Here is a 17876-nt window from a genome sequence, read left to right on the forward strand (position 1 = left end):
ATTATCGTGACCGTTAAATTTCACAAGCATCACCACTAGTAAGAATAATTATATTATACCTGTATATAATTATATTTAGAATTATATAAAACTATAAAATTATATAGATCTCAACTTACTTTCCAGTATCTGAGGTAAGTTATTTTTCCCCATCCTAAACACAGAGAAATACTGAGGAATCTCAAATATTAACATGTCATAATTGTTGGTAAAAGTTGACATATAGGGCCTGATTTTCACAAATTCAGCACCTGCAACGCGGCCAGGTTTCTGAAAGAGCTCAGCTCCCATTTAGGCACTAAATAAGGACCAGATTTTGAGAAGTGTTCAGCACCCAGCAGCTCCCATTGCAACTTTCACTGTGTTGAGCTTTTTTGAAAATCTGTTGGTGCCTAAATGGGAGTGGAGCTGTTTTCAGATGGTGCATGCTGAGCACTTTTGAAAATCTAGCTTTTATTGGAGACCACTATGGACGTTAGGCTAGATTGCCCAGTTCGCTAAGATTGATTTGCACTGGATAAGATCAAAGTGACTTACAAGAACTCTGAGATGGCTAGTGAAGTATTCCACGTGTGCAGGGAAACTCTCCATGGGCATAAAGCTGGTGGAAGAGACCCCTCTGTGACCTCTGCCAGCTGCCTTCAATGCTCCCAGCATAATGGGCAAAAGTGGGTGTTTCAGCGGTGGGGCCTGGACAGGATGGAGAGGGTAAGGGGTATGACAGAGCATGGCTCTGCTATGCCAGCTCCTTCACTGGTGCAAGTCAGGATGTACAGGTACAGCCCTAACAGAATGCAGAATCAAGCACTTTATATGTCAACATCCAATGATTTAGGACATGACCCAAGGCCCCCTGAAGACAATGGAAAAACTCCAATAGATTTCAATGTGTTTTGGATCAGGCCCTTAGTGAATTCAATTTTTTTTTAAATATCAGAATGATGAAAGGGTTACAGAGAGCCAATCAACCTATCTGATCACACTACAGTTTTAGATGGTCTATGTATTGCCTCATGAAAAATAGGCTTTATTTTAGCATGTGACTCTGGCTGCAATGGGGCTATCTTGCTAGAATATGATATACTGTCACCAAAACAAACACCGACGTTAGACATATGGCAGAAAATGTTTATTAAAAAGAGTAAAATATTAAGTATACTATTAGCATCACTATTTTGATCCATTTTTATTCCCTGTTCTTCTTTCCCTTTCCTATCTGGAGATGGCCAAAGAGGTGAGGCTGGGCCTCAGAACTATGGTGAGATTTTATAAAAAAACACATACCAATATTTGATTTATTGTTGAAAGTGCTGCACAGTTTAGCCCTTGCTAACTTTCTCATCTTCACCTCCTGAAAGCCCCCTTGATCCTAACCTTCCTATTGCGGCAAATGTCTATAGCTACTGTATACATAATGTGAACATAGTAGCTATTTTCTCAACATGCAACTCTCTCTCTCCCAAATAGTCCATTTCAAAAGATATTGGCATGCTCATAAAACACTACTCATTTGATGCTGCATATGCCTGTTGCTTGTGCTGGAAAATGCTTCCATGCACCCTCCTTTTGTGCTGTTTATTTTAACCTCTTGAAGCCTGTGGACGTGTCATATGCCCAATCATTCTTTTTTTATTAGGTTTGATAAGGACTCAGAAGCCTGGTTGCCTCACCCTGTGGCTTAAAGGCCCTCTATAGCAGTAACAAATGAGTGCTATGAGACTTCCTTCCTTCCATTTTCTTGGGTTTGACTCTACTATTAGCAACAAAGACCATCAAATATGCTAGTTACTGCAGTTAGATAATGAGGTGTGGTGTTGAACTTCTGCAAATGGCCACGAGGCATTAGCATGTTCACCAGCAATCACCTCGTTTGTGATGTACTTCCCACATGTACTGTATATTCTGCATGTTTATTAACACAGCACCATACAATATGGATGTTTGTTGATATAGAGACAAATATAAAAAATGGAGCTGGATCTTCAGTGGTTTCAACTGGCAGAACTTCATTGGCTTATCGGCGTTACATTGATTTATACCAATTGAAGATCTGGTATGGTACTTTCAGTTTATGGGACTGATCCTACAAACACTGTATGAATAATCTTTAGGACCAGGCCCTCATGACAAAGTCCTAAATGGCAGCAGACAAGGTGGGAAGGGGAAGGGAGGGATATGGATTGCACAAAGTAAGGTCATGAAATTACTTGCTTTTGTAGTGTAGACATTATGTCTATTCTACCTTATTGGGACGTGTTTTTTTAAACTCTTTCTTTATTTCTCTTTAAAATTATTTGTATTAATTTGGTACAGGAGTGTGAGTCAACACTGGAAATGTAAAATGAACAGGAGTACTTGTGGCACCTTAGAGACTAACAAATTTATTTGAGCATAAGCTTTCATGGGCTAAAACCCACTTCATCGAATGCATGCAGTGGAAAATACAGTAGGAAGATATATATATGTGTGTTCTATATATGTATACACAGAGAACATGAAACAATGGGTGTTATCATACACACTATAACGAGAGTGATCAGTTAAGGTGAGCTATTACCAACAGGAGAGAAAAAAAAACCCAACCTTTTGTAATGATAATCAAGATGGGCCATTTCCAGCAGTTGACAAGAATGTGTGAGAAACAGTAGGGGGGGAAAATAAACATGGGGAAATAGTTGTACTTTGTGTAACGATACATCCACTCCCAGTCTTTATTCAAGCCTAATTTAATGGTGTCCAGTTTGCAAATTAATTCCAATTCAGCAGTCTCTCATTGGAGTCTATTTTTGAATTGTTTTTGTTGTAATATTGCGACTTTTAGGTCTGTAATCGAGTGACGAAAGAGATTAACGTGTTCTCCGATTGGTTTTTGAATGTTATAATTCTTGACATCTGATTTGTGTCCATTTATGCTTTTACATAGAGACTGTCCGGTTTGGCCAATGTACATGGCAGAGGGGCATTGCTGGCACATGATGGTGTATATCACATTGGTAGATGTGCAGGTGAACGAGCCTCTGATAGTGTGGCTGATGTGATTAGGCCCCATGATGGTGTCCTCTGAATAGCTATGGACACAGTTGGCAATGGGTTTTGTTGCAAGGATAGGTTCCTTTTCCATGGGTCTAGATGATGAAGATGTCATCAATGTAGCACAAGTAGAGTAGGGGCTTTAGGGGACGGAGCTGAGGAAGCGTTGTTCTAAGTCAGCCATAAAAATGTTGGCATACTGTGGGGCCATGCGGGTACCCATAGCAGTGCCACTGATTTGAAGGTATATATTGTCCCCAAATGTGAAATAGTTATGGGTGAGGACAAAGTCACAAAGTTCAGCCACCAGGTTTGCCGTGACATTATCGGGGATACTGTTCCTGACAGCTTGTAGTCCATCTATATGTGGAATGTTGGTGTAGACGGCTTCTACATCCATAGTGGCTAGGATGGTGTTTTCAGGAAGATCACGGATTGATTGTAGTTTCCTCAGGAAGTCAGTGGTGTTTCAAAGGCAGTGTAGGGCCTCAGTAGGCAGTCTACATAGCCAGACAATCCTGCTGTCAGGGTGCCAATGCCTGAGATGATGGGGCATCCAGGATTTCCAGGTTTATGGATCTTGGGTAGCAGATAGAATACCCCTGGTCACAGTTCTAGGGGTGTGTTTGTGCGGATTTGCTCTTGTGCTTTTTCTCGGAGTTTCTTGGGCATGGCCCCACAGTATGCCAACATTTTTATGGCTGACTTAGAACAACACTTCCTGCGCTTTGTCCCTAATGTCCCTACCCTACTTGTGCTACATTGATGACATCTTCATAATCTGGACCCATGGAAAAGAAGCCCTTGAGGAATTCCACCATGATTTCAACAATTTCCATCCCACCATCAACCTCAGCATGGACCAGTCCACACAAGAGAGTCACTTCCTGGACACTACAGTGCTAATAAGTGATGGTCACATAAACACCACCCTATACTGGAAACCTACTGACCGCTTTACTTACCTACATGCCTCCAACTTTCATCCAAACCACACCACACAATCCGTTGTCTACAGCATACAACTGCATTTGCTCCAACCCCTCAGACAGAGACAAACACCTACAAGATCTCTATCAAGCATTCTTACAACTACAGTACCCACCTGCTGAAGTGAAGAAACAGATTGTCAGAGCCAGAAGTCACCTACTACAGGACAGGCCTAACAAAGGAAGTAACAGAACACCACTAGCCGTCACCTTCAGCCCCCAACTAAAACCTCTCCAACGCATCATCAAGGATCTACAACCTATCCTGAAGGACGACCCATCACTCTCACAGATCTTGGGAGACAAGCCAGTCCTTGCTTACAGACAGCCCCCCAACCTGAAGCAAATACTCACCAGCAACCATACACCACACAACAAAAACACTAACCCAGGAATCTATCCTTGCAACAAAGCCCGTTGCCAACTGTGTCCACATATCTATTCAGAGGACACCATCATAGGGCCTAATCACATCAGCCACACTATCAGAGGCTCTTTCACCTGCACATCTACCAATGTGATATATACCATCATGTGCCAGCAATGCCCCTCTGCCATGTACATTGGCCAAACTGAACAATCTCTATGTAAAAAGAATAAATGGTAACAAATCAGATGTCAAGAATTATAACATTCAAAAAACCAGTCAGAGAACACTTCAATCTCCTTGGTCACTTGATTACAGATCTAAAAGTCGCAATATTACAACAAAAAACTTCAGAAACAGACTCCAATGAGAGACTGGTGAATTGGAATTAATTTGCAAACTGGACACCATTAAATTAGGCTTGAATAAAGATTGGGAGTGGATGTGTCATTACACAAAGTAAAACTATTTCCCCATGTTTTTTTCCCCCCTACTGTTTCTCACGCATTCTTGTCAACTGCTGGAAATGGCCCATCTTGATTATCACCAGAAAAGGTTGGGTTTTTTTGTTTGTTTTTTTCTCTCCTGCTGGTAATAGCTCACCTTAACTGATCACTCTCGTTATAGTGTGTATGATAACACCCATTGTTTCATGTTCTCTGTGTGTGTGTGTGTGTGTATATATATATATATATATATATATATTCCTACTGTATTTTCCACTGCATGCATCTGATGAAGTGGGTTTTAGCCCACGAAAGTTTATGCTCAAATAAATCTGTTAGTCTCTAAGGTGCCACAAGTACTTCTGTTCTTTTTGCGGATACAGACCAACACGGCTGATACTCTGAAAACTGGAAATGTAGTTGAAAGAAAAGACTATTGCACTGACCAGCTCTTGCCAGCATCCTTTTGTTCATTATGTTTTCCTATTTTCTTTCAGTTAGAAGTGAAGAGTAATATCAATTTCTCTTTTGTGTGAAGGTGTACAGTTTCTTCTATTTAATTAAGCAAACCAATTCCAAATGAATCAGGTCATCTCTACCAAATAGCTTTAGCTGAAGCTTTTGTGTTCTGTGAAGATGTTGACACATGTGTTGAAAATAATTTTACATTGTCAACTCATCTAATTTCTTTTTCCTTTCAACTGGATCAGAGTCCAGTGGACAATGTCAGTCTTACTGAGGTCTTCTTGTTTAGTTAATTACTATTTTAAAATACATAGTATTGTTTCCACTTATATGAACAGAAGATTGTGGAAGACTGCTACCAGCAACCAGGACGTGGGTGGTCTGGCTTGGTGATCACCTCTGTGTTCAGGAACCAGAGACCAATAGGCAGGTCTGAACCAGGAGCCAGGTGTCAGAGCCAAAAGTTGAAGCCAGGATTAGACAGGAAACAGGAGCCGAGTGTCAATGCTGAGTCAGAAGCCAAAGAACTGCACTCTAGGGTGAGAGCCAGAGCAGTCCGAAACAGAGCAACAGGGTTCAGGGACTGGAATAAGGCTGAGGGCAGGAGCCAGGAACAGGATGGGGTCCAAGTTAGGAACCTGAGGTGAGACCACGAGTGAGGTAGCATACACAGCAAGGTCTGAAGCAGCCTTCAAGCTAGGATCCACCTTTTGGCACAGACAACTTCCTGTGTTTTTGTAACTTGAATAGTGCACCTGGCCCAATCAGGGATTCCGAAGCTCCTCCAGTCAGGTCCCTACGGGTGGTACCTTTAGTGGAATGTAAGGCCTGAGGGCTCCCAATGCTCCAGTCACTGGTAGAGACACTGGCTGGGGGGGCCGAGGTTCAGGACCTGCGGATCCTCACAACAAGTTTGATTGCAGAACTTGGTCTATTTGTAAAGGCAGACTTGAGGTGCATCTCTAGTCAGATTTAATAAGATACAACAGTATTCAAATCAGCATCCAGCAGAATACATGCAAAACACAGCAAATTTTATGTAACATTAAGTGCTATTTGACTAGGTCACTTGCCTGAGGTAAATTAATGACAGCAAACATACATCACTGTGTCAGTTTCCACATCTGTCTGCATATCACATATTTCTGACTAATGAAACCCTAGAATAATGAGAGTGGAAACTAATTTATATTTAAATTATTATTTGTATTAGCCTCATATAACATAACACATCAGGGTTTTTCCCCCCTTAAAATATACCGAATTATATATATCATTCCTGTTTCTTTCTTTGGGCAGACCAATTATCAGCTCCATTTTTTACCTCTCTCTGAGCCTGATGGAATGAAATTGATTTATGGCTTTGCAAATGCATTACATGAAGTCAAAAGTAATAGTGAATGTAGTGAATTCAGGATTTCAAAATGACTCTCCTATTTGTCATACTTTATACACATGGGTTGTCCTCCATTCACTTCTCAGCAACCACATGCTTGAAAAGTTCATGTCTGATGAAAAGAATACCTGGAATTTTGTAGTTGGTTGGGGATATTGATTTCAATGTGGGCTAATTGGAGTTGAACCAGTAGTATAGCTTATGGATACTAGAGCATGAAAAACTGCCTCTAAGATTTTTGTATTTTTTAAACAGGCTGTCCAGCAGGGCTTAAAAGTTTCTCAGAGTTCATTTTCCACTTATCTGGATATTTATGTGTGTGCCATCACTCTGAGTGTGTCTCAATCATTAATACCTTTATTTTCAGCATGACCTTGTGAGCTAAGAATATTATCATCCCTGCTTTACAGCTAAGGAACAGAGAGATTGGCATGGGATTTGGTCAAGGTTACACAGGAAATGTGACAGAAATGGGGATTTAACCCAGATGTCATGAGTCCGAGTCCACTGCCATGACCACAGAATCATCCTTGCTTGTTTTTTATTAAATTTCTTTTACACAATGCAAGTTTCATATTTTTATTTTATTCTTTTTGGTCAAACCTCAAGTATCATTCTTCCATATATTTCAAGTGGCATTCTTCCATACATTTCATATATGTATATATATATATATATATATGTAGAGAGAGAGAAATTGGTCCATGAATGATGATTGAGAGCCTGTCTACACTTGAAATGCTACAGTAGCACAGCTGCACTTCTTCCATAGGCGGAGGTAATCCACCTCCCTGAGAGGCAGTAGCTAGGTCAACAGAAAAATTCTTCCATTGATGTAGCGCTGTCTACACAAGGGGTTAAATGGACTTGACTACATCACTCAGGGGGTATGTATGGGTTTTTCACACCCTTGAGTGATGTAACTGTGTCAACCTAACTTTTTAGTGTAGACCAGGCTTAAGAAAATTTTACCATAAACAGACCATGCATACCTCAGGTATATTAAGAACTGCATTAACATCACTTTAATACTCGAGGCAGAGATGGCTGCATGCGACCTAGAGATGTCAATACACCCATCATAGTCCCTCAGGGTATGTGCATGTTGTTTTTCTAAATCTTTATTGTTTGATACTCAGCGACCTTCCTCTCCACCCTTCAGTCCAGTGTGGTTCTGCTAGCATACGTTTGGTGTAGGCATTCTTTATCATAGTATTAGTTATGTAATCCATCACCTGACCATTCACCTTTCTTGGGTTCATCTGCTTTTGACTTGTCCAAAACAGCTTCACTAACCTGTAGTGACTTTCCCTGGTCAAGGGGATTCCACTGAACTCATTGATAAGGTCTGAGGAGAATAAAGAAGAGGTGTTAGTTTCCTTAAAGAAAAGATTCTCACCTAAAAGCCCTCCCTCAAGGAATCTCCGGCCTTCAGCCATGCTGCTAAGAACTTAGACATTTTATTAGCTGTGTTCAGAAGGTTTTGGATATCCTTCTAGACATCCTTCACTCAACAGCTCCTCTCTCAAAGTCAATGAGGCACTGCTAACGTCAATTAGCAAAAAGTATCCAAGGTAATTCCCATGTTTGTCCAAACTCTCTCCAAACACTCATTTAAAAAAAAACTGAAAAAACAAAACAAAAAAACTGTTTATATCTGCACACCTACATAAAGAGTATTGATTACTCCTTAAAACTATATTACAAGGTGGTTAATGATCACAATCTCTCTCAAAAATAAAAATGATACCCAAGTTATCCCGGGTAGAGAGTCTTAGTTAATTGTACTTGTTCTCATAGAGGGTTAGTTGTTTCAAGGAATTTCCTGAGGGCAGCCTTCAGTTCTCTGTAGGAGCGATCATAGCTGTGTACTTTGTCAGTCAGGGTACCAATAGCCATAGTCACAGGACCTGTTTTTCATGATCAATTTCTTAAAATATTTCAGAAATCTGCCTTTCCCTTTCCCTCTTCTAGCTCAATTTACTGGGGGAAAGAATGAAATTCAAATTAGTATTTAGTTAGGGTTGGTCCTGCTTTGAGCAGGGGGTTGGCTTAGATGACCTCCTGAGTCTCTTCCAACCCTAATCTTCTATGAAAGATAATTTGCTTACCCAGCAGAAATGGGTGGTTAGTTGTTTTTCTCAATCAAGAGGAGTACAGGCACTTATATTCATCCTCCATATACATATGTGTTTTGCTCCATTTCACTGATCATTCTCTTCAGATAACCTTCAAGGAATGTAATAATAATCGTCATAAAAATAATGAAAGAGAATGTATTGAGAGAGTAAAAGAAAATGACATTATATGGTTGACATTAATGGCACTTAATAAAAAAGTGTGAGAGCACACACATTTTATCTGATAGTGTGTAAGTATGGACACAGCTATATCTAAATAATACACATATCCCTATGGAATACATACATTGATAGAAATATACATCAGTATGGATATTACATAAATATATACAGTATGAATGAATATACCGTATACATATTAACTGCAAAAATCTGCAGGAATGTCAATGACCCAGCCTCCAAACAGTCAAGTCTGGAGAGGTTTATTCACCTTTGGAAGTGAAATGAGTGGAGATAGTCAGAAATATGTGGGAAGAACAGAAACAAAGCTTCCAGACTAGTAACCAGACTTCAAGTCCCAGTGTGCAACACAGTTCTGTGTTCAAAATCTCCAGCCAAACTGCTTCTCTGTCCTTTGCTCTTCCCTGCACAATTGATGACTCCTATGCCTCTTTATCCTGCCTGAAGCCGATTAAAAGTCCCTTTGTAATGGCATCATTATAGCAAGCTGCAGACAGGAGCTGAGTTGCTTATCACATCTATTCAGGCACTGTCTCCTGCAATGAGCCATACCATTAATTCTGCTGAACAGCCTCAGTTCAGATAATTAGTTCAATAAAGTTATTGAGCAGCAATTATTAACTATTATTAATTATCTTCCTTACTCCAATAGTGCCCGGAGACCAATCAGGTTGTGTCACTGTCTTGTGAGGCACTGTACAAATATAGAATTAAATAGGCCCAAAGACTCTTTTTGACTTTTGCTACACTACATTAGCATTGCACAATTAAAAGCACAAAGCATCAAGAGATGCAAAAGTCAAGGATCCAGTGGCAATGTTAACCCACCATGCGGCCTGTACATTTTATGGTAAACATAGAAAGACATAAAGTGTAATACAAAAAGCTTCATATTTGACAAGAATTACAGAAGGGGAAAATGGCCGGATTAAAGCACCTGGAATCTGAACTTTTACATTCTCTGGCTTTTACTATTTCATTAACTCATTTTTCTCTATTTAATTTCCTAGGTAAGCCTTAAAGAAAAAAGAAACAGCAATTAGTTCTGATTAAGCTTATAGTTTACAAGTTCTGTTGACTTTATTAGTGGAGCCTGTACTTTCCTTAAACCTCATTGGGGCTGCGGTTTTGGGGAACTTTGTTTCTCCATGAAAGCAGCACTGTCTTGCTGGGGCTTTTAGCAGGGCTGTGATTTGGGGAACTTCAGATTCTACAGGACTTGGACTGCTGTGCTTGGAAGCTGAGGAGTTGTATAGGAATAGGAATGCTTTGCTGGAGGATTTAAGAGCTCTGCAGGAGGTGGCTGGAGTCCTGAGCAGTTTAAAAAGCACACTTCTCTACAACCCCAAATTAGCAAAGCACTTAAGCACATGCTTAAATCCATCCCTATTCAGTAAAGCATGTAGGTACTTGCTTAACATTGATTTTAATGGGACGTAGGCATGTGTTTAAGTGCATCGCTGAATAGGGATTGTTTGAAGAATTTGGCCCCAGCTGCACATATGTGCCCAGTCTCTCTGTCCTCCAGTCGCAACTTAGTTATAATTTACAGAAATTGTCTGTTGTGCCAGCTCAGGCTCATGACCTTAAGTGCTCATAACTTTATCTTAAAGTTTTTTAAAAAATTGGCGAATCATCAATCCTCACTGATAACTTTTCACATGCCAATTTTGAAGCTTGGTTTTTCAGTTATTTTTCTGCAGGGAAAAAGATGGTGAGCAGAAAAAAAGCTTAAAAAATAGGAAGAATGTGTCATTTCTCACCCTCAAAGAGGCAGAACCAGTTTTCATTAAACTTTCCACACAAAACATGTTTTACTTTAGAATGGAGACATAGGGTGAAATTCTGGCCCACTGAAGCCAGTGGCAAAACTCCCATTGATTTCAATAGGGCCAGGATTTCACATCTAACACAGAATTTCTCAGAGTTTTTGAGTGAATGAAATGGCAGAAAAGAAGGGTGTTCATTTATACTTACACAATAATCTGGGCACCTATGTAAAAATGATCTTGTGCCTGATCCTTCCTCCTTGAAATCAATGTGAACATCTGCCAAAATAAAAACAAATGAGTTGCAAACATGCAATGACTTATCTATTCACACTTTCGGAAAAGGGCCTTCAAAAGAGATGTGTTATACACTATGTCAAAAAGGTAACCAATCTCGTACTCTCAGACCAGTTGGAGACGTGATTTCCAGACTAGATTATCACAATAGTTCCTTGGCCTTAAAATGTCTGAATTGAATCTCCTCTACTGAGAATGCCCTGTCTGTAGCCTTTTCATGTTTATATCTTAAAAGAGCTACGATGAATATATCACAAGGAAGAATTTATGTGTTGACGTTCACCTCTTTTTCTGTTTGTGAGAAGATCACAGAAGTTTTGAATCTATTCATAATTCTAGATTAGTCACAATTTTGTTTTTGCTCTTCAAATAGCTCATAGCCTGTTTGTTGCAAGTATTAGAATTAGGACTGTCAAGCGATTACAAAAATTAATCATGATTAATCTCACTGTTAAACAATAATAGAATACCAGTTATTTAAATATTTGTGGATGTTTTCTACATTTTAAAATATATTGATTTCAATTACAATACAGAATACAAAGTGTACAGTGCTCACTTCATATTTATTTTTATTACAAATATTAGCACTGTAAAAACAAAAGAAATAGTATTTTTCAATTCACCTAATACAAGTACTGTAGTGCAATCTCTTTATCATGAAAGTTGAATTTACAAATGTAGAATTATGTACAAGAAATAACCTCACTCAAAAATAAAACAATGTCAAACTTTAGAGCCCACAAGTCCACTCAGTCCTACTCGTTGTTCAGTCGATCGCTCAGACAAACAAGTTTGTTTACATTTGCAGAAATAATGCTCCCTGCTTCTTGTTCACAATGTCACCTGAAAGTGAGAATAGGCATTCACATGACACTGTTGCAGCTGGCATTGCAAGGTATTTACATGCCAGATGCACTTAAGATTCATATGTCCCTCATGCTTTATTCACCATTCCAGAGGACGTGCGTCCATGCTGATGACAGGCTTTGCTCAACAATCCAAAGCAGTGCAGATCAGCGCATGTTCATTTTCATAATCTGATGCCACCAACAGAAGGCTGATTTTCTTTTTTGGTGGTTCGGGCTCTGTAATTTCTGCATCGGAGTGTTGCTCTTTTAAGACTTCTGAAAGCATGCGCCACGCTCATCCTTCTCAGATTTTGGAAGGCACTTCAGATTCTTAAACCTTGGGTCAAATGAGCTAGCTATCTTTAGAAATCTTACATTGGTACCTTCTTTGTGTTTTGTCAAATATGTAGCAAAAGTGTTCTTAAAATGAATAACGTGCTGAGTCATCATCCGAGACTATTATGACATGAACGATATGGCAGAATGTGGGTAAAACAGAGCCAGAGACATACAATTCTCCCCCAAGGAGTTCAGTCACAAATGTAATTAACATGCTATTTTTTTAAAGAGCATCATCAGCATGGAAGCATGTCCTCTGGAATGGTAGCCAAAGCATGAAGGGGCATATGAACATTTAGTATATCTGGCATGTAAATATCTTGGAATGCTGGTTACAAAAGTCCCATGCAAACACCTGTTCTCACTTTCTGGTGAGATTGTAAATAAGATGTAAATGTAAACAAACTTGTTTGTCTTAGCAATTGGCTGATCAAGAAGTAGGACTGAGTGGACTTGTAGACTCTAAAGTTTTACATTTTTTTGTTTTTGAGTGCAGTTATGTAACAAAAAAAATCTACATTTGCAAGTTGCATTTTCATGATAGAGATTGCACTACAGTACTTGTATGAGGTGAACTGAAAAATACTATTTCTTTTTTGTTTATCATTTTTACAGTGCAAATATTTGTAATAAAAATAATATAAAGTGAGCAGTGTACACTGCATATTCTGTGTTGTAATTGAAATCAATATATTTGAAAATGTAGAAAAACATCCACAGATATTTAATAAATTTTAATTGGCATCCTATTGCTTAACAGTGCGATTAATACTGCGATTAATCATGATTAATTTTTTTAATCACAGTTAATGTGTTTGAGTTAATTGCATGAGTTAACTGCGGTTAATCGACAGCCCTAATTAGAACTTTACCATTTTCACCCTACTGGTTCATTATCCCAGTCATATTATTTCTGTTCCTGACTCAGGTAACAAAGCAGCACAGAATTAATTATTAATATTGCCATAAAAATACCAGTAAGCAATGTTGGTGTATATTTTTGCTTAACATTAGTTTTACATTTTACAAGATCACTAGCAGAAATCAAGAGACATGAACATATCATGAACACAGTAAAAATTAAAATTTATCTTTGAATCTGAACACATATTCAGGGAAAAAGTTTCCAGCATTCTTTCCACTCTAATTTTGCCCCTGATTAGAGCAACAACAGTGGTCTCTCACATACCCAAGCCTTCAGCTCTTTAGACCCAAATCAGCAGCCCCTTACAAGTACACCCTCAAGTGAATAGGAGTCCAGGGCAGCTCATGAAGAATTGGTGTAATAAGCTCTCTGTAGTTACCATAGCCAGGCAGGAAGCTCATCATATGTTGAATTAGATAAAGCTTGCAAGTGACCTTCAGTGGTAGACCCAGGTAGGATGTGTAGGTTCTAATGAAAACAACTTAGCCATCTTAAGTACAGCATTTGTTCCCTAGTGGCTGCTACAATATAAACAGCCAGTCCAATGACTGTATCTTTTCCCCCAAAGTCAATTTTTTCAAGGTTTTTCTAAACTGACAAACCAGTGGCGCATTACAGTGCTTCCTTTGAGACTTTGTATTACAAATCCTTTGGATACCCAGCTACTGTGTGTGTGAGAGAGAACACATAATAGGTTAGAGCTAATGTGTTGTCGACCTTCATGAATGAAAAGAATGATAATTCAAGTGTGGAAGTCATTAAAAGGGCTTCTACACTACTAAAAGTGTAATAGACCTCTTGTTAAATGTAAGTAGGGTACATTCTATTTTTGTCTTTAAGGGTTCTTTTCTAATTTTCTAGTGATTTTTCTTAATTTGGGAATGGATGACATATATAAATGATTTGGCAAAAAAGTTTTTTTTTCCTGGTGATGATTTTGTGGTGTGTCAGGCTTCATTGTTACTTTTCTAGGAGCAGCTATAAGAGTTTGGCATGCCAGAAATGTGCTCCTATTAAAAAATTAATGCAAGTCATTAGGAGACCTTCCATTAGTGTCAAAGGGCTTTGGATCAGTTCCATGCCTTTAACCTTTAAATAAGCAAAATTCCCAATAGATTCAATAGGAGTTTAGCCTGAGCTAGGCCTGCAGGTTTGACGCCAGCAATGTGTTCTGATCTTCAGGCCTTTGGGGGACCAGCAAGTCAGTTATTAAATGGTACTGAAAAGTAGAGATTGACCCAAGTCACAAAGTTAGTGTTTGACAATTTTTGGAATCCAGGGTTTTGATTTGGGCTCATCGTTAATTAAAAGATGGAGATACAGACTGTTGGCAGCTGATGACTGAAGAACTATTGTGTAATTGGATCAGATTCTCTAGTCCAGCTGAACTTTGCTTGGCACAGGACCATAGGGAAAATGTGGGCTGGAGCCAGTTTTACATCCCTTCATTCCCAGGGTCACTGGGTTATTCTCTGGCATAAGACAGAGAATCTGCAAAGCTATTCTACCTAGCACCCAGCCACCCACATCCCTATGAGACTATTTCAGCAGCCAGGGAATCCTCTAGATGCAGATCACATACATTTTTACCCAGGACATTCTCACTATGGAAGCTCAATATCACTTTTGAAGTCTAGAATACAAGTGGGATCTTCTCTCTTCCAGAGTTTGTGGGCTAACAGATGCTTTGTTTCTGGGCCACTATTTCAATGAGATCAAATAATCAAATTCTGTACTTTAAAAATATTACATACTTTAGGTCTGCTTTATGAAATATGTGGAAGGTATATAACATTACCACTTACATTGTCCTCTCTAAAAACACCACCCTGGTGCTTGCATTCGCCATGCAGTTTATGTTGCTTTCCATTCTACATATGGGAAATACAATAATGATGCAGTAAGCAGCCCATTTTAGTTCCTCACTGGTTTGTGTTTTAAAGACCAGCTCTCCCCTTGTGTTTTTATCCTGGCCACTACAACCTGCTGCGATGCTTGAGCTGACAGTCCCTCAAGGGAGTTTAAGGCAAGGCAATCTCAGTGGAAGGACTCAACTTTGGAACTAAGTCCTTCCTTTGTTCTGACACAGGCCATATTTGTCAACCTTCAGGTCATATTGTGTCTGTTATCTATTTTGTTCAGGACTAAAACTGGGGGAAATAAAAAAGGTGAGTGTGTGCTTCCAAGCTTCTCCTACAAAATAAACTCCATGTGACTCAAAATAACCTCCATGTGAATCAACAAAAAATGAATGAATGAGCTGCTGCTCCAAGTAGATCACATGAACCTCCTGAGCATGGCTCACCATTGGTAGGGCTTGAATATGCCCAGTAGGCTTCTTGGGCTGGGCTCCTTCTTGACTCGTGAAAAAGTATGTGATTGTATCTCCCAACTGCTTCCCAAAATGAGCCATCACTCAGTATGTTGTACAGTTTTGTGATCCTCCTCTCTTTTCTGATATGAGAAATGAAATATTTAACAATGTTGATATTTAGATTGTCGTGAATGAGCATCTGAGTTCATCTCACTGAGATAAATAGGGCAGTTCACACCTCCCAGCCAGCACTATTGTTCCAGGCTCTCTGACATCTCTGTATCGATTACACTCCGTTCACATTTGGGAGGTGGGATTTCTTCATAACCATAACAGCTAGAAACTCACTCTTTGCTCCAGAATGAAAACTGAGGTTCTGGCAGACAAGATTGTAGCTCAAGGAAGGTGCTGATGTGACATTCCACTGTGTATGGGTGGAACCAGAGCTCTGGTTTTGCCTCAAAGAGGGAGTGGTTTAAGGGGTTCAGTTGTGGATTGTCACTGAGTTAACTTTTTTTTTTTTTTGGTATGTGTTTTTAAGACTGAGCTGTTATGCGTACCTAGAGCTTTTACCTTAGCAAATCAAATTAAGTGAATGAATAAACAGTGGCTCCCACCACATAGTGTGGGGAGAGAGAGAGATTTTTGTTTGGACTGATTCAATTGTTTTTAACTCAATAGGATAAAGAAGTAAATCTGGAGCAGGTCCACAGACGTATGAACAGTTTAATTGATGAAGACATAGCTCACAAGCAAATCTCTCCAGCGTCCATTGAAATCTCAGCCTTGGAGATTGGTGGCATGCAGACAAGTCAGACCCTGGAGCCAGTACGCGAATACCAGAACACACAACTTTCTGTCACCACCTTTTTACCAGAACAGACAAGTCATGGTGCCAGCAGGACACTCACAACTGCCTCTGGTAGTAACCTGCCATTGCCCCTTAGCAGCTCAGCCACCATGCCCTCTATACAGTGTAAACACAGATCGCCAAATGGAGGACTGTTTCGTCAAAGCCCCGTGAAAACACCTATCCCGATGTCATTTCAGTCTGTGCCAGGGGGAGTCATTCCAGAAGCCATGGAGCCTTCCCATGGAACATCCATATAATGAAAACAAACAAAAAAACAACCAGCAGAGCTTTTTAATACAATCTGAAACAAAAACAAAAACTTTTACATTTTTCGTGTACATATCTGTAAATAATGAAAGAATGAAGTGGGGTAAAAGTGTATTTTGAATATTCCCAATTTTCAAAGTCAGTAAAAAAACAAAACAAAACAAAAAAACAAAAACGAAAAGAAAAAAAAATGTATGAATGACTTTGTAAATTTTGTTCTATATGAATAAAAAGGCAAACTACTTGTGATCGTTCTCAAGTGCCAAAGAAGACCTGTTGCTGGGATTGAGGGCAGTTAAACAAAATATCATGGATTTCAACCCTTATTCCTTATTTGTTCTATTTTTGTTTTACTATTTTTGTTTTTAAAGCAGTAAAGTTATCCATTTGTTGCTGTAAAAGTTTACTCTCCTCAGCACTTCCTTCTTCTTGGTACCCTATTTCATAGCCATGGTGGCAGTTCGCTTGAAAAGCTAACAGCAGATATTAGCAAAGCAGTAATATATGTTTTAAACCTGAATTATAACTATAAACAAGCAAACAATAAACAAAACAACTGAACTCTTTCCTTCTAACAGGGATTAAATTTCCACACAGTTTCTAAGTTGAAGCACAGGTTTACTGAATTGTGTTTTATGTGCGTACTGTGTGGCTTTTTTAATTTACCCTTATGTGTTTTATTTATATATATATATATATATATATATATATATATATATATATATATATATATATATATATATATATAATATTTGATAAATAAGGTTATGGATAAGGCTATGAAGCAAAACCTGCAATCAGCTCTTTTTTGTTTCTTGTGTGCACAAGTTAAAGTGGAATGGAACCAATGACTTAAAGGAATAAAACAAGGCAAAGCTTTATTTGATAAAAAGAACAGGAGTACTTGTGGCACCTTAGAGACTAACCCATTTATTTGAGCATAAGCTTTCGTGAGCTGCAGCTCACTTCAGCTGCAGCTCACGAAAGCTTATGCTCAAATAAATGGGTTAGTCTCTAAGGTGCCACAAGTACTCCTTTTCTTTTTGCGAATACAGACTAACACGGCTGTTACTCTGAAACCTTTATTTGATAGTGAGGCAATGATCATGTTACAGGGACTATAGCCCTATGGTATGATTTCTTTCTTTTATGTTTCAAGGACTACTGTATAATGGAGGCAGCATTCTCTGTTAAAGTCATATCTCTGAATGACTAGGCTAAATTCATGACTATAAGCACAGCTTCTG

The 17876-nt window shown here is 39.0% G+C and overlaps 1 protein-coding gene across 5 annotated transcripts in view; it reads left to right on the forward strand.

The window, feature by feature from the left end:
* The window catches only part of GRID1 (glutamate ionotropic receptor delta type subunit 1), an 834382-nt gene extending 817166 nt beyond the window's left edge, over nt 1–17216 (forward strand). For 3 of the 5 annotated variants that reach the window (XM_073353357.1, XM_078853794.1, XM_078853795.1), the window contains 2 exons: nt 1223–1258; nt 16191–17216. In XM_073353357.1, coding sequence (XP_073209458.1) covers nt 1223–1258; nt 16191–16619 — 465 coding nt within the window. In that variant the 3' untranslated portion in view covers nt 16620–17216. The remainder of the gene's footprint in view (nt 1–1222; nt 1259–16190) is intronic. The other 2 variants (XM_073353360.1, XM_073353358.1) reach the window with 2 other exon arrangements.
* Nucleotides 17217–17876: the final 660 nt, after the last annotated feature.

Source organism: Lepidochelys kempii, chromosome 7 (assembly GCF_965140285.1).
Source record: "Lepidochelys kempii isolate rLepKem1 chromosome 7, rLepKem1.hap1, whole genome shotgun sequence".
Taxonomy (NCBI): Eukaryota; Metazoa; Chordata; order Testudines; family Cheloniidae; genus Lepidochelys; species Lepidochelys kempii.